Genomic DNA, 26,033 nt, shown 5'->3' with positions numbered 1-26,033 from the left:
TCTTAATCCTATATTTAGGTTAAAATAATGCTACCAAGGCTTGAAAAGCTTTACTGTGGCAGTGTAAAAGCTAAAACACGTGGACAACAGGCTAAAACCCTCTGTACTTCAAAGGACTAAAATCTGACCTCTTACATTCTATGATGGAGCGAGCAAACCATTAACTGTTCAAATATTAAAAAGATATATAGCATGTACCAAATATGATTTGTCTAGGCATGAAACAATTAACCAATTATAAAAAGAAACCAACCTCATACCTTTCCGATTGCATACACCGAAGTGATTACATGTAAAAAGGAAAGCCATAGCTCAGTTTCTTGGAATTCTAGTAATGGAACAGGTAGATCCTAGATGGTTGATCACTAACCTATACTGCTATGCTTAGCACCTGTCATGTTGACATGAATGATGTTTGTTCTGAGTAAAGAAGCCACACTCACCAAGTGTCAGTCCAAATTGCAGAGCTGTCCAAAGCAAAGCTCTGCAACCAAGGAGATAGCATTAGAAACAGCTTTAGAAATAATTGCAGCTACAAAGGTGCAGAATATAGGAGAGGAAGGAGAAAAGGGGTGTACCACAGAAACTGTTTCGGGTGCCCAGAAGGCCCTAAATACAAATGATTTCAAGCACATCAATAGCTAAGAGGTTCTTAACAGTGTTCACATTTGATTTATAAACAGCGCGGAATAGTACTTCCACAAAATATTAAAGAAAAAAAATAGTAAAAACAAAGAAACAAAATCTATATATATATAAACTCTCAAAACAAAAAAGTGCAAGTCAAAGGTCTTTAAAAAGATTTAGGCCTTCTGAAAACTGAAATAGATTTCCCTTTAGCATTTGGTACATCATCAATTCCAACAAGACTAGAAAACCAAAGAGCAAAACAACATAGATGTCCACTACCACAGATCATTTATTTATATACTAAGTTAAAAAATACGAATATTTTATTACAAAATGTTTATCAAACAACTGTATACATACAGTTCATATTGTTAAAAGCCAACATGTCAATTGTTACTTTATGTACATTTGCTTAATAATGTCATACAATTGTAGAAAAGCAACACTCGGCAGAAACTGATTTGGCATTTGGAAAGTAACTACCACCCTGCACTAGAAGAGACAATCAATATAGGAATAAAACATTTATATGTTACAATAAAAATACTTATTTGCTGTGATTATTTAAAGCAAATGGATGCTTTCTTTCTCCAAGAAGAACCATCATAAATGGAGATTAAAGTGCACATAACCAACGCGTTAATAATTCTTCAGCAATCCCATCTATCATTCTAGATGTTCCAAGCACATCACAGTAACATCAACGATTTAGGACTTTTCTCCGTGGCTTAAACAGTAAGGGTTAAGAGAAATTCAGCTTTCTAAGCTGCAGGAAATAATTCTGGTGTACAGTAAGATGAAGTAGGGTACAAAAATTTGGAAAATAGTGTTTGGTGAAAAAGTCAGTGTAAATTTTCCCAGACACGTGATTTCTGGGGAAATACTTTCCTTTTGAAAAAAAGATTCGTAGTATTTCATACAACTGTGGACCAAACAAGCAGAGCATGCAACAGTATTTACATAACCACCCCCGCAGTTTTTCTTTGTGGACTACATAGAACACAGGTTGGAGCGACACTGTCTACTTTATGCATAAATTTTGCTGGCAATCTGGGGAAGAAGAAAAAAAAAATCACCAATAATTTTGTTTGCTATAGAATAGGGTCCTAAACTTGAAAAGTGCTCCTCAAAAAACGTAGCTTTGTCTCATTACAAGCAATATAGTAAACCTTACAAAATATAACACAGTCAGTACTAGCAGAGCTTTTGAGGGCAATAATTTTAATAAATCAGTCCACTTCATTTAAAAGAATGCTTATGCATGTTACAATCTATTCAAAAGCAACAGCTGAACAGGCTAAATTTACATCCACAAGAGAAGCATGACATGTTCACCGAAAATGAAGTGAATTGCTGGTAATTATGGTTATCATTTTTATCACACCAACTGGTCACCAATGGGAAAAAAAAAAAACCAACAACTTTTTTTTTTCTTTTTCATTTTACGAATATGAGAAGTTCTGAGCCATTATACTTGATGAGCGTACTTCCTATCTTAGGCACTGGACCCAATTTGGAGGTAAAATGTCTGTCAACAGGATTTAACATCCTCAGATTTCTGAAGGCCATCCATATGAAGTTCACATATAGCACTACAAATACACATCAGATACTGCTGTAAATTTATAAGGAATACAAAACACTATTAAATACATCTTTCACCCCATGGCACATCAAGCATGGCAATACCACTTGTTTCATATCTCGTTAGCAACGGTCAGTTGTGATTATGCTTTATTGAATATTTTCCTTTCTGTAGCTGAGAAATATACAGCTTGGACTTGCTTCCATCCGGTCTTTTAAACCAAACTTCATCGTGGTTAATTGTTGTAATTATGGCACTACAGAAAATGAGGGAAGAAGGGTCAGGGGAAGAAAAACAAGAAGAATTTAGAAACCTTATAAGCTAATAAATAACCTCAAAACTGCAGCAGTATTTCCATACAGTAAATGAAAATATGCATTAGTTGTAAGTGCTAGGCCCAAAAGATACTGGCTCCGTTGTAAGGATGGTTTTAACAGAATTCTTTGGTAACTGCATGTGTCTGTAGTGAAGGTATTTATTTTTTCAGCCATCTATCTATTTTCTTCTCCTATGAGAAAACCCTCAACATGTACAAATACTTTAATTGTTTAGAAGAACACCATAGAAAAGTCACCCACAGAAAACACAATAGACTACCTATGGAAAAAAAAAAAAGATCTGTTGGAAAACATACCCAGAAATTACTTTGTTTAACTTTTTTCCAAATATTTTGTATTCAGATTGAAGCCCAAAATTTACAGCAAAAGAAGTATTCAACTGCTAGTCACCATACCAAGACCATAAGAAATAAAGTCAAAGCCTGATTTACTGAACCATTCTTATATGAATGATGTTTTTATGCTCCCTGTGGTAAACCTCAATACAAACACTGAGCACAACTCCCCCCTCATGCCCCTAGGGAAAAAAAAAAAAAAAAAAATAAAAAAATCAAGTAGAACTGATGACAGAAAAAGGCTCAAAACCAGAGATTAAAACAGTTAATGGAAGAAAGATCTATCACATACTGAGTGTGACAAAACTCCCTCCAGGAAACTCTTCAGCCTTGCAAGTTGCTGAAATCTTGAAAGGCTGGGAAAGTTCCACTGTATGCTCGCCCTGTTAAACATCAGCTTTTGGCTGTCGTCAGACACTGGACAGTAAGATCTTTTTTTGGCCCAGTACAACTGCTCCGTTCTGCAAAACTAATTCAGAATTTTTTACATTTCAGAAAGAATATATAGTTTACTAAAATACCTTCCTGTTTCAGCCCTGAACAAACATCAAAATCACTAAAATCTGTTCCCCTTCATACACAGGGAAGGAAAGAAACAGCCAGTTTTACAGTAAACTACTGCTATATGGAGTTAAAGTTAATTTTCATGGGTAGCTGTGCATATTTAATAAACACTGCTCTTATATTGATTTGCCCCATTCAGTAAAAGGTATGATATACATTTAATTTTAACTGTTGTTTTAAATATACTCATCTTTTAAAATTGACAATTATTATCCATAATTAGCCATAGAAAATAAATTTATATATCTTAAATATTCAACCAAATTTGCACTGTAATATTTAGACCGTTTCCAGGTAGAAACTTTGTTAAGAGAAGGAAAAGCCATAAAAAAAAGTTCCAACTCTCTTCTTTCAGAGTATTACTGAACTGAAAACAAAGCTTATCTTTAATAGTATAAAGTGGTTTTTCGTAATTTTTTTTGGGTGGGCCAACAGACCAAATTCTCAAAGCAACGAACTCCCAAGATACTAAACAAAACTTACTCAAAGGCTATTCAGAAAATAGTAAGAGCTTAAATTGTTAGTCAGATCCTAGCTTGACAAACATGTCATTACCTTTGGTGAAGTCCAACCTTTACCAGCCTCTCTCAGAAGTCCAGCGCTCAACCTTCTTTGATAATGCCTGTCTTCCAAGGTGAATTGATGTATGATACCGAGGTGGCAGTATTTCCAAACAAGCCTATTCTTCAATGCCATCATCCTATCTATTGCTTAACATGAATGTACATAGCTGCATAAACTGAGTAATCTTTACCTTGTAGGACATTCATCTTTCTTATCAATGCATATCGTCTGACCACGTCCATACCACTCTCCATCATAATAGAGTCTTCCTTCTTCAGATCTAGCGCTATGTAGATGCTTTTCTAATTTGACAGGTGCTAAAATGATCAATAAAAGTCACTTAATATTGACTCGGCAGAAGTCAGTTAGATGTTATTTACATAGAAAACACATTTTTTCCATTATCAGAAGTAGTCTCTGTCTTAATAATTGCAGGAACCCGAGAAAACTGAAGGCAAGATACCGTCTTATTTCCAGTCAGATAAATTAAAAGTTATATTTCAATTTTTAGATAGAAGTTCTCTTCCCCACAACCTTCGTATCTGCGATATGAATTTTTCACAAATGGAGCAATGCAATATAGAGAAGACTTCAAATGGCAGAACCTGAAACCTCTTCATCAGCACATTATCACAACATGCAAGTAGTAATACATCACTAAAGAAATACACTACCTGCTTGCCTCCTCTCCCTTTTCCTCCTTACTCGCTATCTCCAAGTATTTGATTTTGCCTAGCATTAATGTGCTTCTCACCTCAGTGCCAAATATCAGTTAACACTCCTTTCCCATAGCTCTACTTTTTCAGGGCTGTAGCTTGCAGTGAACGTGAGGATCCTTTAGAATGCACCCTTAAGGTCCGGACGCTCTTAGTTTCCTGCCTCGTCTTGTGTAAACACTGGCATAGCTTGCTCATACTAATTGGTGTAACCCGCTTTTAGAAGCCTACGTTATTTTTGATAATTTTCTAGAATTCAGGTCTCAACACAATCATCAGCAATCGAGCTACGAGTATCAGCACTTGAGAGAGGGGAAAGACAAAAGCCACATCTTCCAGCTACCTCACCCCATCCTCCATCAGCGTACCAGGGCTAAAATAAATACGATCTGCCTAGATGGAGTTTGCATCGCTGCACACAGCAAGTTCTGTCTTGTGAAACCAGACAATGTTTACTTACGTTCTGGCTTTACTCTGTGTGGCCCCAGCGTAGCCATTGCCTTGAAACACAAAAGAAAATGAAGTTAGTCAGCAAGCGTAGTCTTTTTTTCTAAACTGCCAGCTGTAATTGTGCAGCGTAGCTCAGGATACTTGCTTTTACATGCAAAAACCACAATCAGAACAAGCCTAAAATAAAAATGTGTTCAACAGTAACTCGGTAACTACATAAAACAGCATTTTGAGGGTGAAAAAAATCACCTTCTTTAGAAAGTTTTGATTTCAAATAACTCGGGAGGTTTTCTAATTAAAATTGCTGTTTTGTAATTCTGTCGAGAAAATACAAAATGACATCAACTCATTCTGAAAAACAAAATGCTATATGAACAACCTAACTCTTTTGATTTATACATTACACTCATAAGCATACAAATTTTCTCTCGTGTGAACGTGTCGTATTAAGTAGGTTTAAAAAAAAAACCTCTTAAGTATTTTTGGGGGTTGTTTGTTTGCTTTTGGGTTTTTAAAATTATTTCCAGAAAAGACAAAATACACAGTAGATTCTGGGTTTGTTGCTATTATTTAAAATCATGTTACACTACAGGAAAGAAACTGAGGGAAAATTAATTTGTGCTGTTCCTCTGATGTGTTAGGAAAAGTCAGACAAGTTTTCACACAGGCATCACATTTTACTCCTTGTTTAGGAAATACGTGCAAGTATAAAGCAGGATAGAAACTGACTCAAAGCCATTTCCCGCCAAGTTTTTGAATTCGCATAAGTAATTTGCTATTCCATAAACTGGGAAGTACTAGGAGAAATTTTCTGACTGCAGCTACAAGGCAAGGATAGAGATTCATTCCAGCAAGTTGCTTTAACAATATGACAAAGATCTGAAAAAGGCATTCTGCACTTAAAAGCTGGATTTATTTTTTCAAATACAGCAATTGGTCAAACAAATTTCTCTTCCTGCAAACCCCGATTCTCACATAATCTGGGAAAAACACAGCGTTTCACTTTACACCAAAAAAAAAGAAAAGGTAGAAGCATAGACATCTTCATAAAATAAACTATTTACTATGTGAAAACATACCATATGATATATATATTTTTTTAAAAAAAAAACTTAATTTAAAACAAAATCCTATCAAACTATCCTAGCATAGTTTCTACCCAATTATGCTAGACTAAAAGAAAGCAGATCCTCTTGACGCAGGCTTTAGGCTCCCTTTATCATGGAAAGTTACGGACTACCCATTTTAGAGATAACCTCTTCTGCCACTTTATTGGATTCCCTTGCATAATTCCGGTAAAGTCAGAAAAAGCAGCAATAACATTGCTTGAACTGGAATGATTAGCTGACTACTGAAGAAATAAAAATCTATTTAGAGTTTTGATCACATAAGAAATACATTTAAATATTTTTAAGAGGGAAAAGGACTAGACAAGAACCCAAACAAAACCCACAGCCACTGACATCCATCCTTTCATCTTACCTTCCTTATTGTTGTCCAGTCTTCAAGTATATCAAGGTCTTGTAACATATAAACTATATAGGGGCGTGGAAAAGTTAGGGAAAACTCTTAAACAGCAATAATAAAAATACTCTACTGTTTGTAGAAAGACATAAATAGCTCTGTTCTGCCAATCTTTCACACAAAGAATACCTACACAAAGTGAAAGCTCAGCAAAAATAAATGCATCTTTGAATTATGCAACCTAGAAGTACATTTTAAAAATTATAAAAGAGATAAGTAATAGCATGTAGATATTCAGGCTACTGGAGTTCAACATGACAATAAGATAAACAATTGTGATACAACCATTCTATCCCTAACAGTTCCAAAAATCATTCTATTTGCAATACTACAATTAAGTTTACAAATTAATTAAATTAAATTAAAATTCAATTAAAATTCACTGTAATTTCAATATAACGCTGCAAATCAGCATCTATACTACTATCAGCTTTAATAAAATCATTATTTTTTTCAGTATTCTGCATCATACGTCTTTGACAGAAAAATGGAAACAGCACCACATCTCTGAATATCAAATATCCCAAAACAGGAGGCAGAAGGGCAAAGACCATTCCTTGAACTATCAAATGTAAAGTAAAAATTGTGTATTAGAACAATACGTGAAATTCAAAACAAAACTCCATATAGCATAGCCATTCCATTATAGCAGCCTTCAGTTTTTACTTTGTTTTTCATAGATGAAATGGGGAGAAACAAGTTTAGAAAAAGGTGCTATGAATGTTTAAAACCACAATCTCCTAAAATGGCATTGAGAGCTTTAACTTGCATTCCATTTGAAATTTTAAGAATCATTAGCCATTTTCAAATTTGTTTTCCTCTAAATAGCAAACAATTACAAATCAAAAGCCATGTAAAATTTCTACGTATTCGCTTTACACAGATCTGTACAAACTGACAAGTTCACAAGTATTATAAAATCATAAGCAAAAAGAGCAAATTAATTTACTTCAGAACTGAAAGGATTTTCAGCCTTATGAATTTCCTGAAATTGCTGGGGTTTTAGACCTAATACTATGTTAATATCTTCCATTTGGAACACATTCTAAAATGGCAAGGTAGCTTATAATTCACAGAATCTGATGCTATTTATATGGACATCCTGAAGACACGGACAACTAATAGCTAAAGAAAATACACTTTCACACAACCTGGCACTGAAATTTCTAAAACGAGTTAAGAAACTAATGAAGCCACTTGTACCTGCATTGATTAATACCACTTGGCTTTTAAGCAATAGTTAAAAACCATCTCTACTAAACTGAATTTATGACACATCCTAATGAAAGAACAGTCATTATTAGGACAAATCATGCATCTGTGATGTGTTCCAATAAATCAACCACCCTGAAGGAGGGTGTCCCAATGATGACAGTTTTTTCAATAACTTCTTCCTTCCCACCTTCTCTTCACATTACAAAACCTTGCGAAGATAGCAATGTTTTTTTTGCAGCAGCTTAGCAATAAAAAATGGCCTTTATACCATATAATGTCAATACTTAGAAAGCGGTCTCTTTTAGGTAGTCTCCATGATTCTGGCAACTTCTAAGCCATCACATGTCTATCCTATAAAAATGTTAGGCTGGGGGTAGGGGTAGAGAGAACACTCAGTTTGCAAAGGCATCTCCCTTCTCTGGAGAAAGATGATACTGCTTCTTAGGTGTTGTACCTTAAGAAGTTTCAACTGCACTACACGCTTATCAACAGCTAGGAAGAAGTCATCAGTGAAAAATTCTTAAATACTAGACTCACTCTACAGGAACCCCAAACCCACAAACGCATCCCAAACCATCTCAATTCTTGGAATTATAAACTTTTAATCAAAGAGGGTTCTAAAGTCTATGGAATTGTTAAAAAGCAATAAAGTGAGGTAAAGATGTCCCAGTCTGAGAAGCAAAGTTATACAGGAGAAGTTACACAAGTCAAGTTATACTTTGCAAACATAACGCCTAACTTTTTTTCTGCTTTTGCCCGTGGCTCTGGTTTTTTGAAGAGTTAGAAAAATCAGTTTTTAGAAATATTCTCTATACGAAACTAGTAGTTAGCTAAAAGAATCTTAATTTCAATTTTCATAGTGGGATGTGTCAACATGGTTTCTCTAATCTGAATTAGAATAACATCTGCCATGCAAAAATCAATTTTGAGAATGCATCCAATTTGTTAGTAATGACATATGTAATAAGACTAGCTATAAACCAGTGAACACGACTAGAAAGTACAGTGATTTCAGTAAAAGGATATCTGATACAACAACAGGTTTCTTCTTATCTGGACTAAACGGATCCTTCCTTTTCTTCCTGGACTGTAACTCATCATTCCATAATTCTGAAAAGACATAGTAAGAACATGCTATGAATTAGAAACCTTTACATGCCTATCTCTTTTTACAGCAGAAACCATTTCCATTCTTGGACAAAAACCCACATTTTTTGGTGAGATGCTGTTTCTGAACAGAAAGAAGGCTTTACATGATAATATAGTCACAGATTAATACCCTCAAAACATATAAAGGATGCTGACAATTACAAGAACAAAGTTTGGTTTAAGCTAAAATTCAACCCCCTCCCCAAAGTCTACAGCTGAATAGCATTCTACTGGATAACCTGAAACTCACCAGACATACTATGTGTACAGTCAACTAATCAGTAGCTACCAGAACATGAAAGGAAAAACAAAAACAACCACAAACATAAACCCCCCCCCAAAAACACCAAAAAAACCCCAACAAAAAAAAAAAAAACAGCTTTGAATTTCCATCCACCTGAGGTAATGTCAATGCTATGCCTGTCCTCTTCAAGTCTTCTAATCTTCTCTTCTAGTTCACTTTGTACAGTATCATACAACAGAAGCTTTTCACTCTAAAAAAGCAAGTAATGTAAAAATGTGTGATTTCTAAGTTCTATCCTCTAAATATATGCGATAACAATTTAAAGCCTCAGCAGAAGGAAGGTAAGAGTAGCTTTAGGTGAAAATTCTTCAAAAGCCATAAAGCATATGACCTCTATCCACTTTTTTAGCACAATATCCTAGCTCCTTAAAGACAGCACACTCACTTGGCATAAGTGTAAATAAAGTTATCAAATATCAGTACCAAGAATAACTAAGTATACAAAATCATGCAGCTAGATCTCCCTAATAACTATTTGTATTTTTACACAAATACAGTATTTTCCTTTTGGATAGCAAAGATTTATTCACAATGAATAACAGATCAGAAAATATAATGTTTTCATGGAAAGCTTTTTATTAAGCTGCTTCCAATATTAATAAACCTGCAGTCATTTATAGAGAATTATTATCTATTACCACAATATTTATAATTGTCTGTTTTCATAGATCTGAAAAAAAGCCTTCCCACAAAAGTAAGAATTTATTGAGCACGTAAAATGATCTAGATAGTTGTGAAAGCATAATTGTCTACCTTAAAGCTGTGAGAAACACTTTAAAAGCACTACTTTAGAAAAGTTAGTTAGCTTGTCCTTTTAAAAGGCAATTTCTGATTCAAATAGATTTACTTAATGACTTCAATGTTAGGTATATCATTAGCACTTTTTATATACAAAGGCAAACAAAACCACTGTGACGTGAACTTTCTGCAGCGTTTTGTGCAGTCTGCACTCTCTTCCATCTCTCAGCGTTTCAGAACATCAACTTTGTAGTAAGCTGCTCTCAATTATAGTCCACCACATAGGACTGATACTGAAATTACACAGTATCTATATAGATCAGTTACCCTTTTAAAGGCAGCATTGAAAAACACTAAACTCTCTAAACCAGTAACTTGGAATTAAGCTGAGTTCCAAGCCTCAAGGAAATAAATTTACTGTTCTTTCATAAGCTTGCACATTTCCTAAAACATGGAGTAGGGCTGACTGTTACATTTTAAAATTCTTTTTCACTGAGCAACATCTTTAACAACTCTGGAAATCAGACAGCTTGGACTTACTGAAAAGACAGCTTAAGCAGCCATAAGTCACTGTGTCTAACTATTTGCTACCATGTCTCTGCCAGAAGCTGCAGTCCCAAGAGCCAAGTCAGCAGATGTCTGTCCCTCAACTGCTCCTGCCCATAGCACAGCATATTAACAGAAACTCACCTTTACCAGTGTTCCCTCCTATGCTGGGGGGAAGCAAAACAGTTCAGGAATATATGAAAACAAAGAACCCTGATTTACTTAAATGACTGTCATGTTTACCATTCCCTTCAAGTTACAACGTATTTAAATTCCAAAGACCTCCTTTCATATAGCTTTTCAATCCCTCATTATAAAAAAAAATTCCCAGTGGGACTGAAAAGGTGGAAGCCTCCTACATGTATCTGAAATGCTAAATGACTGTTGTCTGTTCTGAGACCATTTTAAAATTCCATTTTAAAATTAAATAGTGTTGGTGTTTAGACATCTGTTTTGCTTCAAGCACTTGGTGACAAATAAGGTGTGAAAAGCTGTTAAAGGCATCAGAAGCATTCTTGCTGAATGGTTATTTTCCAGTGAAATAGTGACTCTACAAGCAGCACTGCTGACTTTAAAGAGCTTTTCCCCCAAGAGAGCCTTATGGGATGGTGACTATTTGAATTTTGAAGGTTTCACAGTAGAAACACAATAGCTAAAGAAGGGACAAGGACCACTGTAAAGAGGAATGATATATAGCCAAAGCAAATCATTCAATCATGGATGAGAAACCCTGCAAATCTTACAGGATTCTGTCCAGGCTCAGGAGTATTCACAGGAAAGACGACAGTCAGTAATGAGTAGTCCCTTCATTATACCTTGCTCTTTCCCAAGGTATCAAGAAAATGGAATTTTTTTTTAAAAGTACGCATGCACATTCTTGCTTTATTGGTATAGTAGGAGCCACAGACTTCAGGAATATGGTGAACCACTCGGAAGAAAACATCTTTAAGTAATGGATGGTTGAGGAGTACTATGATGCAAACCTCAGGATCTAAGCAGTTATGTTACAGCATTGGACATACATGTACTGGAGTATTTGTATTGTTCTTGGTAATCTTTTTGTAATAAAGGTTAAAAAAAATCATGTGCGAACCTATTAGTAAGAACGTGTTAATGAAAAATAAGAAACTTTAGCTATACTTATATGGAAAGCCAAACAAAAAACAGCTAAATTGTTTTATATGCTTTGAATAACCTCTTAAGTGGGCTTAAATATCACAAGGCAACTACATTCAAATAGCAAATAACAACAACAATAAAAACGTGCACTGAACTTGGAAAGCATGACACACAGTAAAGTTAGACTAGGTTAGCTATTGATGAAAATAGCAGGCACAACCTCACAATGCTGTCGAGAGGCTTGAATTTCACATTCGTACTTGTTCTTCACAGATTCCAGACAAAGCTCTCTATAGATACCTGTAATCAGACAAATTACAGCAATATTACTTTCTTTAGCTAATACCTGACTTCAGAATTCTCTTTTAAGACTGTCCACAAGTCCCAATACACGTACATAGTGGAAGATACAGATGTATTATATTAGGCACTTACAGTGGCTGGTTGCTTTACAGAGTAAAAATAAGAACAAGTAATCCCTAATTCTGAAGATCAGAGGAAAAATAAATGCTATTTTAATAACTTTTTTCCCTATCTGTCAACAAATTACACCAGTGGTCATGCTAACTTTACAAGATAGGTCTATTTCATATTTCTGATCAAATTATCCTGCCTATCCTCAGTTTTCAAGTCCATGAAGTACTAAATGGCCTCTTTTATTTTCTAATTAGAGTTTTAAATAATGTTTTGGGGTTTTTAGACGGCTAGAAAACTGAATGAATGAGCAAGCTTTTACAAATCAATATTTAGAATAAGGCTTACTTTATAATGCATGACCTCAATAAATCACACCAATTAGCAAGACTCTGCTCCATTCTTAGAAATAGCCACCTCGTGATACAAAGGATATTGCTTCGGAGTATTAGAAGCATTTCTTATACATTTCTGAAAACATGTCTACTAAACAGACAGCTGAAAAAATCTGAAAAGTATCTGAAATGTAATATCTGGCAGGTATAGATAGAACTGGATTTAATATATTCAATGCATTCAACGCAAAATATTTAAATTGTTCCAGATTACCACCTTGAGGAGTTAAGATTGCACACACGCCGGTGCTGTCTAGCAACTGAAGAAATACCCAAAACAACTTTCCTTAGAATGCAGTAGACTATAAATAAACGAACACAGCGCAAGAGGAACAATACCATTACCGGCAATTCCTCTGAAAAACAAACTGCAAGTATTATGTCAATCATCTTTCTGATGCGAAGTCACTTTTGAACTAGAATTCAAAATGTTCTTTTCTTACATCAGTATGTCATGTTGGCTTTTTTTTTTTTTTTTTAAATATTTATGGCTGACTGGTATATCTAGGTCTACCAATTTACAATCACTGCTCACTTGCCTGAAATCGAGCAGTGTAGATATGAATACTTCTAAAAGAAACAGTTTTATTCCCGACTTGCTGATCCACATTTCGTGTGAATAGTGGTCAGTGCCTTAGAGAGCAGAGGAACAGCGATTACTTTTCTACTACTTTTCTACTACTGCTCTACTACTTCTTTTCTACTACTGTTTAGCTAAACATAGTTTAGTTTGGTTTTATTTACCCCTTCCTGTCCTCTCTCACATAGAGGTATGTCTCAGCGGTTACCTGCTGGGGCTCAAGTCCTGCTACTACCCACTTCTGTCAGGGCTCTCAAACAGTAAGAGAAAATAAGCTTGTTCCGCAGTTTCTTACTTTCTCTAAAATAATTTTACTTATTTCATTCAGTTGAGGACAAAAGGAAAAACAAAACCAATCCTGATTTCTAGTCTCAGCTTCAAGGAAACTTTGTAGTTTTTACCCCAGGCTCTTTTTACATTGGAACATGGCTTTTCAATGCTGCTGAAGACAAATCAGGAGAATCTCTAATATTCTGCCTATCCATACGCACCTATGTGAGAGCACCGACAGACAGCCACATTTAAAAATGAAAATCAAAAGTCTGGGTTAAGGTTGCTTTTACATCAAGCCTTCTGCAAGTTCACTTATGAGCCTTCTGCAAAGCCCAAGTGGGCTACTAAGGACTAGACAAGTAAATTTGGGTTACGATATTAGAACACACAAATTCTGGATCACCAGCTGATAAAAAGCATTATGGACCAGAAGGGAACGAAATGCAATAGACCAAAAGATTTCAAATTCTCCTCATAGCCTGACGACAAAAGTACCAATGAAGACATACTGAGTAGAACTGAAGTAGCACTAGTATTATGAAAGTGTAAGCAGGCTTTCCATTTTCCAGTTTGCCTGCACCGTGCTTCTGCTGAATTTCTTAGAAAAGACATGCATAGCATCTCTGGCTAGAGAGATCACGACTATCTGCCTTTTGGCTCTCTGACAGCCTGTGTTAGGTAACCCTTAGACAGCTCAATTACTCCCTAAAGGAGTCGAGCTGTAACATGAAAAGAATTTATAATTCACAATAGGGAAGTACAGAACTTTGTCCTCCTATAATACCACAATTCCATATGACTATATGGTTGTATCCCAGAAGAAGATAAAAGTTCTTGCCTGCTTCTTCTATGAGTATAAAAGCCTATTTAAACATTAGTTTTAATAATTAAAATGCAGCATAGATAAAAGCTGCTAAGGACAAGAGTTTTCCTCCTTCCCCAGATGGAACAGGAGGATGGGAGCAGAGGAGTAGAAGAGATGCAGACTTGAAAAGCAGGAAAAACATGATAATCTAGGATGATCTGGGAAGCAGTTCATCATGAGATAGCACCTACATATCTCCTCATTTCAACAGTGACCAGTGCGCAGGCTTGATCCCAAATTTTCTGACTAATAAAAATTATTACTGTTTTTAATTCAGTAGTTTTGTGCTTACTGCACACAGACAGACATTGAATGAAACATTAAAAAAAGCCATGTTTTTAGTATGATGCTATCAGGCAACTTGCGCAAAGAGGTAAGTAACCTATGCATTTCGACTTGAAAAAATATTTTACATTTAAAACTATGCCACAGTATTTCCAACTTTAAAACACACTTCTTTAACAATTCTAAAGAAAAAAGAAGATTGACCTTAAAATGTATGACAATTTTATACTGTTGAAACAGCAATACCCGTTTTACATGCCTACCTGCCACCTTGGTTCGGATTTGCATATTTTCTTGTAAAGCTGCCAATGGTTCTAAATATTCAGGTGCTTTTCCAGCTATGACCTCTTGTAGTTTTGCATCCACTTGGCTTAATCTTTCTTTGTAAAGTCTTAAAATAATAGAAATAAAAAAAATAGGCATTTTATTTAAAATCAAACACAAGTTAGAAGAAATACTTTTAAAAGAACTATTCTGCATCTCTTTGTTAATGTATGGAACACCCACTGAAGCAAAGTTAAGATTTGTTACCATTTGAATTTTCCAATACATATTTTCTTTTTGAACAGTATTCATCATGTCTATTAAACCTGGTTTGGAAAACACATGCAGACAATAACAAATGTAGAAAGTAAAGATTAAATTAAATGTATCTCCATCTCTAAGGAAGAAGAAAAAAAAAAAATCACATGGCTGTTAATAGGATTAAGATGGAGTAGGAGGTGAATCAACATGGAAGAGGGCAGGAAAGGATGCATATACATAAGAATAATATGGCTTACATCATGGAAGAGAAAGATAGACATTTTGTGGATAGAAACACCTATTCGCTTTCATGTTCACATATTTGCTCCCACCCCACCATCAACCAAGGAGAAAGAGAGGCAGGCTCTTATTAAGCAACCCTCATTTCATCTCCTGTGAAAATCTACATATTGCATACTATCACAAATATCACAGGATAATTTGTAACTGACATCCTCCATTTCTGCAAAAAAAGTATTTAAAATATTTTTATTTTATCTAAAATTCATTCCTTCTATAAAGGCTGACATTTACTGGCAGACAACGAAGAGATCTGCTTGCATTTTGAAGGATTTAATGTAATATCAATTACAAGTATTTCAACCACAGTAATGCTCTACTCTCTGTGACTGATACCTTAAATATAGTGTTCAATGGTAGAACCATTGCTCCCAACATAAGAAGGACATGGACCTGTTGGAACGGGTCCAGAGGAGGGCCATGAAGATGATCAGAGGGCTGGAGCACCTCTCCTATGAGGACAGGCTGAGAGAGTTGGTGCTGTTCAGCCTGGAGAAGAGAAGGCTTCGGAGAGACCTTACAGCAGCCTTCCAGTACCTAAAAGGGGCCTACAGGAAAGGCAGAGAGGGACTCTTTATGAGGGAGTGTAGCGATAGGACGAGGGGTAATGGTTTTAAACTGGAAGAGGGTAGATTTAGATTAGGTATTAGGAAGAAATTTTTTACTGTGAGGGTGGTGATGCACTGGAAGGGGCTGCCCAGAGAAGTTAGGGATGCCCCATCCCTGGAAGCATTCAAGGCCAGGTTGGATGGGGCTTTGAGCAGCCTGGTCTAGGTGCCTATGGCAGGGAGGTTGGAACTAGATGATCTTTAAGGTCCCTCACAACTCTAACCTTCTAATCTTTAAGGTCCCTTCTAACTTTATGAATCATCAATATAACCAGTGTTTCCTGTTCTCATTTTTTACCTTGCACCTCACAATCAAAAGCTATAGAATTAAAGCAAACATACAAACTCTGTTTTACGTGTTAAGAACACATCAGATGTTATCTGTTTACACAGATAAACATATCTTTGTTATATCTGTTTACACAGATGTAACCGATGTCTTTGGGAGAGGGACACTACTTTTTTATTTGTTTGAAATGCGTAGGTTAAATAATGAATTAGACAGGAGAAAGTTCATGTACGCTGATACATCAAAATCTTCTTAAGAAATACTTCCTGTTCATCTGCCACCCGCCTGCTCATCATTTTACTTTGATGACAAGTCCATAGTTCAAACATGTGTACCTAACCTAGCAATGGTCAGTGATCACTCCCCTCCTTCTTACCTGCAAACTGTTAGGAGTATGATACCCGCAATCTGTCCTGCAGTCAACTGACATAGCCTGCAGCTGATCAAAGCTCAATCTGCTGGGATCAATCCTTGATAAGCATGCTATGCACACAATGGTTAACATGGACCTCCAGCAGAATTATTTCACTAGAATATAGCACGGGTGCACAGCACACATGGTTGGGTGGCTCACTAACATTTGGTTACACAGCACCAAGTTCCAGCTACATCAGAGCAAACAGTTATGGACTGGGTGCTGCAAGCATCTGGTACCATGCAGCAGTTGATGGACTAAAACTGTTTATCCAGTATTTTCAAACAGTGTTTTGCCTCAAATGGATAACTGCTATCAACCGTTGTAAATCCTACTTACAGCATCCAAATTCAGTTTCCCTGAAAAGAAAGAGGAGGCAGAAAACACTTCTTCATCTCTGCTATTGGTTGTGACTAAACATCCTATTGTTTATGCATCTTTTTCTTCTTTCCTAGCTTTATCACCTCCCTACTCATGGCTGCTCTTCCCTGCAATCCTTCTTCCGTCATTCTAATGCTTATTTCCCAGTATTCCCACCATCACAGTTCTTCCAGTCCCTACGAACACCCCAATCTCTCAACTAACCAGTGTCTACACAATGCCTTCCTCCTCATATATCACAGCCCTACCACCTCCCAAACACCATTCACAATCCCTAAATACCTTGTTTCGTTCCTCCCAAGACCACTCTCCATATTCACTCCTTAAAGGTTTGTTTCCACAAACTGTTTTCAGTCATCCAAGCTGTCCAACAGATGAAAGAGTAGGACTGAACTCAAAAGCTGGCAGTTTTCTAAATGCCAAACCAGTCAGTACCAACTGGCTCCAATACTCATCAGTTGGATCCACTTCCCAGGTCACTCCATGCTCAGCCCAAAGAAGAGCAGCAGGACAAACAGTCTTCTCTAGACACTGCAGCAAGAAATTGCTTGTTGAGCAATTCTTTACAGACCCTATTAGACAGGCCTCACAGTGTCCTGTTAGGCAAAGCAAGTTCTATGTCTCAGTTCTGCAGTATATGAAAATATACACCTAAGAATAGACAAGGTCTCCTCAAAGCTTCATTTAATAGGTACCTAATTAAGTTAGTTGCCAAATTACCACCAATTTAAATTGGAACAGATGCATCTACCTTGTCTGGACACGTGTGAAAAAAAGCCAGCTTAAAATACCTACAAAAGCCTGGCTCTAATACAAATGAAATTCACTTTTGAGTAACTGTGGCTATTAATTTGGTCTCTTCTACTTATTAGGTCTTTACTACTGATGTAGCTATTATGGCAAACTATAGACAGACCTAAGAGCATTTTCATTTTTTTTTTAGTATTGGTATCTGGTTTGCAGTAATGACAAGAAACTTTAATTGGTACCAACTCTAAAAACTGCTGTGATACCCTGCAAAAAAAACCCTAATATCTTACTTAGCAAAGACAGTGCTTGGTTCTGTCCCATATATATAAACAGATGAGAAAGACCTTGAGTGAATAAATAAACAGAATCACAAATTTCCCTAAAATTGCAATTCCTTGGTTCTGCTAAGGATTTTGATGCAATAGACCCACACCAGCCCTTCACAGCAACTACACTTCAAAGTCATTCTTACAGCAAATCAGAAAATAAATAAATACATAAAAAGTATTCTGAAGCAACTGCCTGCAAATAATTTCAGAACTCCCTATCCTTATTCTTCTCCAAAAGTAGCATCCATACATATGAAAGAGAAAAAACACCAACTGCACACAATATTCTCATGGAATGGATCCTCAAATGAGGCACTTAAAACATTAAAATACTTACTGATCTTTAAGGTCTGTAAATTGCTTTTCAAGATTGGACATTTCATCTAAACACTCCATTCTTCTTCTTTCACAGTCCTCATCATCCATTTCTATGAATAAAAAAAAAAAAGGTAATTTATTTTGAACAGTGTAATGTATAACAAAATAAACTGGATATTTTGTTTCCAGTCAATCTGAAGCAAGCCTGAATTTTAGGCATGAATAGATTATCCATTATATTATTACCATTTTACAGCAGAATATAAGGAATCACTTGACATATAAACTACAAAGTAAGAAACTTCGATCTACTTCTACAAGAAATCCCATTAACAGCAATTTCTCTTCCTCAAAACAGGAAACATCTCTGTAAGACTTCAAGAGGTTACATTTCATGACTGATAATACAAAGTTTATCTAAGAACACATGAAACAGAAAAACTAAACATTGTATACCACACCAGATGAAAGGCACCATTAAACATGAAGACTTATTAGCCACCATTGAAAATTCAAGTGTATCTTGAGTTACTATGAGCAAAAGAAATCCCTGGAAAGAAAGCACAGTTCAATGTTACATTTGTCATATAAAATTCAAGGTCTTGTTTTATTAATAACTATTAATTTAAAAAAGTAACACTTGGTTTTGAGAACAGGTTTCATCCTGTTCAACTGGGAGAGTTCTTTGAAGCTGAAATATTAATGTGGAAATATCTGTAGTTTAATGACCATTTTAAATGACTGGATTTCTAATGAAACACTTCTTAATCGGCAAAGTCTAGAATTTTGCAGTAACTTGTTTTTGTACACTTCTATGCAGCAAGAGTAATTAACATGAAACTCTGCAGAGTTTTTGTTTTCATTTATATTCACGATTTTTTTCTTAATTTACCTAGTGAACATAACTGTGAAGTATAATAAATACTCACTTTTTGGCCAAAAATTTTGCCACTTGATGTTACTAAAAATCAGTTGTTACCTCCACTGCCTTTCCTTAGACTAGAAAACAGAAAAGCTAAGCTACAAACTTCTTGACCCTTTCTCATCCTTCCCCGAAGAAAAAAAAAAAAAAAAAAGGCTTTGTTAGGCCGTATTCAGAAGTTAGAGATGTCCTGAAAGTGCTTTATAGCAGCAGTATCTCCAGTAATTAGCTCTCTACAGTTGTGGTACAACAGACCAATTATCAAGCAGTAGGAGAAGACATGCAGAAGAAAGGATGGCCAAGCAGTCAGGAACTGAGGCTGAACTGGTGCAAAGAGGCCAGGCGTTGGTGAGAAGGGGCTGTCCTAAGGAGGCCATATCCATCTCAGCAGTTACTCTGTCAAGAAAAATCCCATCTCCTGGCAGAAAGGCAAAATAGGATCCTGAACCAAGCAGAGACAGCCTGGACTCGCTCTTCTAGACCACAAACAACTCTTGAGCCTTTTGCTTCTTCCTCACTCACATTTTCCAACAGACACATTTAAGTGCTCTATGCTGTCTCCTACACGAACTACAGAAAGCAGCATGCAAGTCTTCATCCTTATTGTTTTGCAAAAGAGTACGGCAATTTGCAAAGGTGACGAGGTAAACGGAGTAGCTTCAGGGCCAGCATAGCTACTTCGGAGGATCTGAGTAACTCAGATCTTCTGCTCTGACCTCTCAGCGTATGAAGTTTTCTGCACATAGCTTTTTCCTGAAATCGTCACAAGCTTTTAAGACTAAAAACTACACTAGCCCTCTCTGCCTGGACATGAAAATTAGCAGGCAGTGGAGCAGTTACTAATCTGTATTTACAATGGTACCCACGAGTCCAAACTAAAGACCTACTACAGTTTGTCACATTACAGTTAGTACAAGCAAAAAAGACAGCACGCACCAAGTTTTGAAACATGACATAACCTGAAGTATTTGAAAACAGAGCAAGAAAATTTAAAAACAAAACTTCAAAAAAAAATACACTGAATGCTTAGCATGCTGGGGAGGGTGAGGGAAGAAAGTATCAGGCTGTTAAGACATACTATTTTATTTTAAAATATTGTTCTCGAAAGTAAGGCAGATCCTGAATCCCAGAATAAGGCTGAAAATCAGGTTAAAGAGCACAGTTTTACTTGGCTGTCCAATGCAATACTCAAGCCAAAATTGATTAGGCAACTTTCAACTTGGCCAAATTTAAGGAATGTGGCAGTCATATTACTCAAAGAGTTGTCTAAAGCATTTATGTGCTATAAAAGTAAAGCTTCTTTAAAATTTGAAAGCATTTCCCCATGAAGCCAGCTAGGGACACGCACTGGGATACAGATAGTTCTCCCACTTTATTCTCAAACTCAAATATGTGTTTCAGATGTGTTCAGCTATGCTTTTGGTTCTGTTTTAGTATGGAAATCACTTGGAAGTCTTTCCTTAAATTAACATGGATTTTATTGTTTATGTTTAGGGACTACATATCAAAGAAAACAGATTAGAACTGTAACCCTGGCTGAGGATCAGCGCAAGACCCACTCTTGGAGGGGAAAGTGACTGCATCTTACATTTTAAACTTGCGTTGCAAAGAAAATATAATGCATTGGTATCTGAGGGCACTATCTTGCAGATACTGAAATACCACATAGCTCTCTCCAGTCTCCCCTCAGCTACATATATGCTCAAGTCTTTGACTTTCTGGCTAGAAGTCTACAATTTACCTATCATTCATACTGAATGGCAATTCACATGCTAAGTCGCTCTTCAGTTGTTTCACCTTCACTCTTACCTCCAGTAAGATTCATAAAATTATGAAGTTTTCCAGAGTCCTGAAATACCTTCAGTTCCGCAGTTATGGAAATACTTCCCCATGACCTTAAACAACATACAGATTGGGGAATATGCAGTACTGAAAGAGTAAGAGGTTTTAAGATCAAATCTCATGGCTTTCCAGTTGAAAATTTACATCACTGGAGACAAAAGATTCCTCATTTCATATTAAAACGCTTGCTAATAGGCCTATCCTTTCTCAATACTTCAGATTTCCTGTGAAGTTTCATACTGCACAAAGTATTTAGGGTGCTTTTAAACACTTCCAAAATCATAGTCATTCTTTTCCTACTTTATTCAAGCAGTTCAAATCAGTAACTAGGGCAGCCTGGTTGAAAGACAAAAACCCCCATAGTACTTAAAAATAACAGCACCTAAAATAGCTTTTTTTAATAAGCTGTGGCCTATATTAAGGGCTCTAAAAATGGCCAAATTTTCATCTGGGATAGTAAGCATAACTTGTGGCTTTTTTATTCATCCCTAATACGCTATTCTATATCCTGGTCAATAAAAAAACTCTCCACTAAACACTAGCATCAAAAGGAACAGGACAGAAACAATGATAGCTCTCAAGGGCAAGTTATGCTTCTTCTAACTGCACTTTCTGTATTCTCAAGCATTTACTGGGGGAAAAAAAAAAAAAAGAAGGCTGAATGCGAGTAAAGCAAATGACAAATTTAACCAAAAAACCACCTTTCCCTCAAAATCTTTTTTCTTATTATTACTAATTTTAATTAAGACTTATTTCTTGAGGTGCTAATCATCTTATGTCTGTAGGAACAATACGCCTCCATGGAGTACATTCATATTTGTCAAGACACTGAGACAAGCATATAATTTCCTTTAATCATCACTTTTTAAGTGCTCCCTTAAAAGCATTTCTCTGTGGAATGCAACAGAAATTATCTGGAGAGCTTCTTGTATTGTTTTAAAGAAACACTCACAGACTACGTTCACTTAAAACACAATTCCTCTTTCCTCCTCCCTAATCTCAGAAGAAACCAAGACAAGGGTGAAACCATGGAATTATCTGCCTTGAATAAAGATCAACCAAAGTGTCTCTGAGGACATGTAAACTTCAAAGTTTTCTTTAAAAATACCAATTAGCACAACTACAAACCGGAGCAAAGGCAAGCTTTGAAAGAGAGCAAACTTCAAAGCTGGAACTAACAGAGACAATTCTCACTACACCACAGCCAGTGAGCTGGAGGAGAGAAAGAGTTAAATCTACACCTGTTATACCAACCTCCCTTTCTCACACAGAAAGTGTCACTTTTTTAGACATACAGATTAGCTAGAGTAAGAGATGAAGAAAGGGCATTCTCAGACAGCATCTATCTACAAGACAAACTGGTAGGCTAAGATGGACTAAATAAGTACCGGCTATAGTTGCAGTGCTGCTCTTGGACCTCATCAAGGAGTCCTTCACGGCCCTGTGTCTCACCCACCTACTGCCCAACGAGCCTGTATATTCCTCCTTTACACTCTCTCTGTTTTCCCCTCAAAGATGTAACAAACTTCATATATCAGAACTTCTTCAAAAGCCATCTCCGTTAATTTATCATCCAAAATACAGTGTTCCCTTTTTCGTCCATGTACAATTCTGATAATAAAAGAACTGAAGCATGCTTTCAATAGTCACATCTGAAAGGAACAGAGAAGGTTGCTGTGCAAACAAGGACGTAATCAGATATGCTTTTCCAACTTAAAAATATGATTACCTCCAGCTGCTTGCCCTGGTACCCTCGCTCAAGTTCACCTTTTTTCCAGCATAACCACCAGCAGACAGAGATGCTGCCTAGTTTAGGTTTCATCAGAACAACCAGGCAGTTTAAGCACGTTTTTCTGGCCTTGTTTTCCAACAGAATCACTATGAGAGAACAGGCGTAAGGAAGGACTGATCAGCCTTCCTCGGTAGCAGATCTGTAATTGTATCCATAAACCCTCCACCAACAACAGACCAACTGTTTATAAAAGCTGTGCACACATTCAAGTTTCAGTACAGTACAGCTTTGAAGCCAGTCCCATGACTGGTCCAGCTTATCAGGCACTGGGTCAGTTTGCAGCAGTTTTGGTGAACACAAACCGAGTTCTTTTCCTACCAAGGTAAACCCAAAGCTTCATTCCAGGTACTCATCAAATGCGTTCCAACACCTACGGAGAACACAAAGATTTGAAACAATGACTCGTCCTCCAGGCAGCTTCCAAACAAAGGCTACATAATTGGAAATAAATCCTAACTACTTTGGAGGTGCAGGGGCCTCAGCACTATCTACTCAGAACTATTTCTTCGCTATTCTTATTTTGCCAAATCAGTTGCTAATCCAGACACAAATAAAATCACTATGTTTATAATAACTTTGATGACTTTTTCAAGCCCCTGGATGTGGTCCATAGCTCACTGATTGAAGAGATCTCCTGTATAGTATTGCATTAGGCAAGATGACAGAACAGCCCAGAACTAAAGAACTCCCTGCGCCAGGAGACCTCTTGTGCAAATCATTAGTCCCAAATACACAAAAACGTGTAGGTGCCCAGTTAACTGATTTAAGTTGGAGGTGTTTACATATTCTCACAAAATTGCAATTTATGACTTCTGCTACTATTGAGCTGCGGTCTATCTAACCACTGCTGTACATAGTCCTCAGCACCTTCCATTTACATATCAGACTCTTCACTGAGACATTTTCACTAGCTACCTTTTTAATGGGTTATTTTTCTGACACCTTAGCATACAAAGGCCCAACAAGCATTGAAGACAGTGCAAGAAAGGGGACAGGAAGACACAGCATACCAGGAAGGGTGGGTAAGGACGAGAGGCAGAACAGTGGCAGCCAGCAATTCAATCCAGGTGGACAGCCATGGACCAGCAGCCTAACTTTTAAAAAGGGGTTCAATCAGCAATACTTGCCAGTTCAAAGGCATGGGGGGATGGGAGAGAAGAAGGGGAAAAAGGGGGGGGGAAAAAACCCAACCAAAACACAGGAAGGTCTGTATAAACCATGGTCAGATTACCTGGATTTGTGGATTAATCAAGGCCTCTACTGGGGGATCAGCTCTGGTACAGAGTGAGTATTAACTCAGATCAAGGTCTAAGAGAGCGATATACTCTCTCCCAGTGTGGCAGCCACACTTTCCGAGCACTAGTAAACTCTTCACTCTACTTCTGCAGAGCCAGCTTGGCTGTCTCTGTGCCATACCTGTGGGGCTCCAGTACCTTGCTAGCCCAGACAAGGGCAAGCTCCACAAGTCCATATGGAACCACCATAGCAGGGCTTTCCCTGAACTCCATCAGTCAGTGCAAATATAAAAGCCACAGGACTTAACATTCAAGATCTCCCAGATCTTTTAAAAACAAAAATGAAGAATCAATTGTACATTAAGGACATTAACGCACACGGATAAATCAATCACAAGCCAACATATGTAAAATATAGTTTCACAGCTGCGTAATTTGTCTAGCTCATGGCAGCCCACTCCTTCCACTGTGCCAAGCCCGGCACTTGTGCCATAAGTCAATGTGCTAGTACAGCCATGGGACAAGATCCCAGCAGACCACTCTAAATCACTTAAACTGACAGAAACACAAGTTAGGACCATAGCTAGCACTGAACACAGATACTGTTTTTCAGCTAGCCCTTCTAGTAACACAGATCCTGCTTATGGAGCTTGCTTACTTATGGAGCCCCGGTGATTTCAAAGCAGCAGTGTTATGCATCTGATGACCAGTACGCTTCCCAGTAAGTGACCATTTTGTAACTTACCCGTTGTAGTTACAAGGGCAGTTTGAACAGATAATAACCTTCTTTAACACAGTGGAAACTGAGCACAGAAAAAGTAATCCTTTTAAAGTTTGTTTTCACCTACTAATATCATTCAAAACCTGCAGTCCAGAGGAAGCTATGAAAAAAGGAGTAGAGCAGAGTAGAGGTTGAAATGCCTTGCAAAAAAGCCAATGGCACCAACAGGGCTGCCAATGCCCCCTCAAAGGCAGGCCTCAAAACATCTACCTGAAATTCGCGATTTTGCATACAAGGAAATACATATGTATATGTGAGCACACACATGTGCATGCATGCACACGTATGTATGTATGTATGCCAGTCTTTAAGTGCAGACCCTAGCGAGCACCCCGCTGCGGGCCATGCACTCAAGCCCAGCAGGGCACAACCCACAGCACCTACACGGAGCGGAGCGGCCCGGTCCGCCAAGCCCGGGTGCCAGGCGGCTCCGGAGCCGGCGGCTCAGGGTAAGTCGGCGCTGCAATCCCCATGCGGCCCACCGCCTTCCTCCCCCCCGGCCGGCGGCCTGAAGGGCAGCCGCGGGGCCGAGCCAAGGGCCGGGCCGGGCCGGGGGGGCGGGGTCACGGTGGGGGTGGGCACCGGTCCCCGGGCGGGACCGGTCTCTCCCCCGGGGCAGCGCGCTGGGCGCTGAGGGAACGGCCGCGGTCCCCCCTCAGGGACGCTGCCCCACGGGCGGCCGCCGGTACCTGAGCTGTCCCCCTCCTCGGACACGGACGAGCTCTCGGTCTCCTCTTCCTCCGAGCTGCTGCCCTCGTTCTCCCCGTAGTCCACCTCCATCTCATCGTGGTTGTTCTCCTTCTTCTCCCGAGAATGGACCGGCATCGTCCACCCCACCGCCAAGCCCCGGGACAGCCCTTCCCGCCGCTGCCGCTGCCGCTGCCGCTGCCGCCACCGGCCCCTCAGCCCCGCCCCGCCCCTCCCCGCCTGCGCAACCTACCCCGCCCGGCGCCCACC

General features: G+C 37.8%; 1 protein-coding gene across 2 annotated transcripts; it reads right to left on the bottom strand.

Annotated features, from left to right (window-relative positions):
- Nucleotides 1-901: 901 nt before the first annotated feature.
- BRMS1L (BRMS1 like transcriptional repressor) lies at nucleotides 902-25,992 on the bottom strand. Of its 2 annotated transcripts, XR_012586750.1 has the most exons (11): nucleotides 25,766-25,990; nucleotides 18,524-18,614; nucleotides 14,853-14,980; nucleotides 11,998-12,077; nucleotides 9,468-9,564; nucleotides 8,948-9,031; nucleotides 6,665-6,729; nucleotides 5,193-5,232; nucleotides 4,207-4,333; nucleotides 3,181-3,357; nucleotides 902-2,471 (listed from the first exon to the last, which is right to left on the bottom strand). XR_012586750.1 is itself a non-coding variant. In XM_074585180.1 (10 exons), the coding sequence occupies exons 1-10, from the start codon at nucleotides 25,899-25,901 to the stop codon at nucleotides 2,348-2,350; spliced, it is 972 nt and encodes a 323-aa protein (XP_074441281.1). In that variant the 5' UTR covers nucleotides 25,902-25,992; the 3' UTR covers nucleotides 902-2,347. The 2 variants fall into 2 exon arrangements, 1 of the variants encoding a protein (XP_074441281.1); XM_074585180.1 differs by lacking the exon at nucleotides 3,181-3,357 and having other exon boundaries at nucleotides 25,766-25,992.
- Between the last annotated feature and the right edge of the window lie 41 nt (nucleotides 25,993-26,033).

This window comes from Larus michahellis, chromosome 4, assembly GCF_964199755.1.
Source record: "Larus michahellis chromosome 4, bLarMic1.1, whole genome shotgun sequence".
NCBI lineage: Eukaryota > Metazoa > Chordata > Aves > Charadriiformes > Laridae > Larus > Larus michahellis.
The sequence above is the reverse complement of the archived record's forward strand: the minus strand, read 5'-3'. Positions and strand labels throughout refer to the sequence as shown.